The sequence below is a fragment of the Colobus angolensis genome, unplaced genomic scaffold, assembly GCF_000951035.1.
Source record: "Colobus angolensis palliatus isolate OR3802 unplaced genomic scaffold, Cang.pa_1.0 Scaffold62, whole genome shotgun sequence".
Lineage (NCBI taxonomy): Eukaryota > Metazoa > Chordata > Mammalia > Primates > Cercopithecidae > Colobus > Colobus angolensis.
In genome coordinates, this window is record NW_012119821.1 from 100575 (window position 1) to 101496 (window position 922).

Consider the following 922-nt stretch of genomic DNA (forward strand, 5'->3'; position numbering starts at 1 on the left):
CTGCCCTCCAGCCCCGCGACCCTTCTTCGCCCGGGCAGCCCAGCGGGGCCCTCCGATGTCCGCGCTTCCCGGGAGGCCAGCCTGATCCCCGAGGATGCTGCTCGTCCCATCTGTCTCCACCTCCACCTTTCCCGAGCCCTCTCCCTGCTTCCTTCCCCAGCAGCAGGGGCAGCGGCGGCGACCCCCGGCCACCCACCGAGCGCAATGAAGCTCCGGTTCACGCCGGTCTTGGCCTCGAGCTTGGCCAGAAGGTCAGTCATGCGGTTCTTCTCGTGCAGGAACCGGTCGAACCTCTCCCTCATGGCCGCAGACATGGCGGGGACCGTCGCGCCGCCCGGGGCTGTTCCCAGTGCCGGGTAGACTGGAGCGGGGACCGCGGCGAGCCGACGCGTCCTCCACTCGCCGCCGCGCGCCCCGCCTCCCCTGCCCCGCTCCGGGGAACAGCGCCACACCCTGGCGGGGGCGGGCCGGCACCTCCGCGGGCGCTGCGAGCTGGCCTGGCTGCTGGCCACCCACCGCGGGGTAAGAAGGCTGTGGCGCGGAGGCGTGCATTTTGTATCGCTTGTGGGTCCCCTTCTCAAATCGGACTGTTGCAGAAAGCGGGCGGAAAGGAGGCAGGCGTCCGTGTTGCTCCCGCCTGCAACTTAGTGAGACGACTTTGGCACCTCCATTGCTGTGCTAAATTTACCTGCTAAGGCATTTTTGACCTAAAAAATGGAAATGTTTGAGCATCCTGAAAGAATTCTTTGGATGCAGGCCTGCTTTCTCCCTCTTTGCCTTAGCTTGTCAGTTTTTCTCACCTACAGACAATCGTTGCCTTGTAAAGACCCTTGAAGAAATCCAACACATCTTCCCTGGGGTACACCTTTTCCAAGAAAGCACTGCATTAAATCTTTTCATGGTGGGCTCGCGTTGGCTTGTT

The 922-nt window shown here is 62.7% G+C and overlaps 1 protein-coding gene across 1 annotated transcript in view; it reads right to left on the reverse strand.

Annotated features, from left to right (window-relative positions):
- REEP5 (receptor accessory protein 5) overlaps positions 1–582 on the reverse strand; it is a 46423-nt gene extending 45841 nt beyond the window's left edge. Inside the window, exon 1 of the mRNA XM_011963632.1 lies at positions 197–582. Coding sequence (XP_011819022.1) covers positions 197–314 — 118 coding nt within the window. The 5' untranslated portion in view covers positions 315–582. The remainder of the gene's footprint in view (positions 1–196) is intronic.
- Between the last annotated feature and the right edge of the window lie 340 nt (positions 583–922).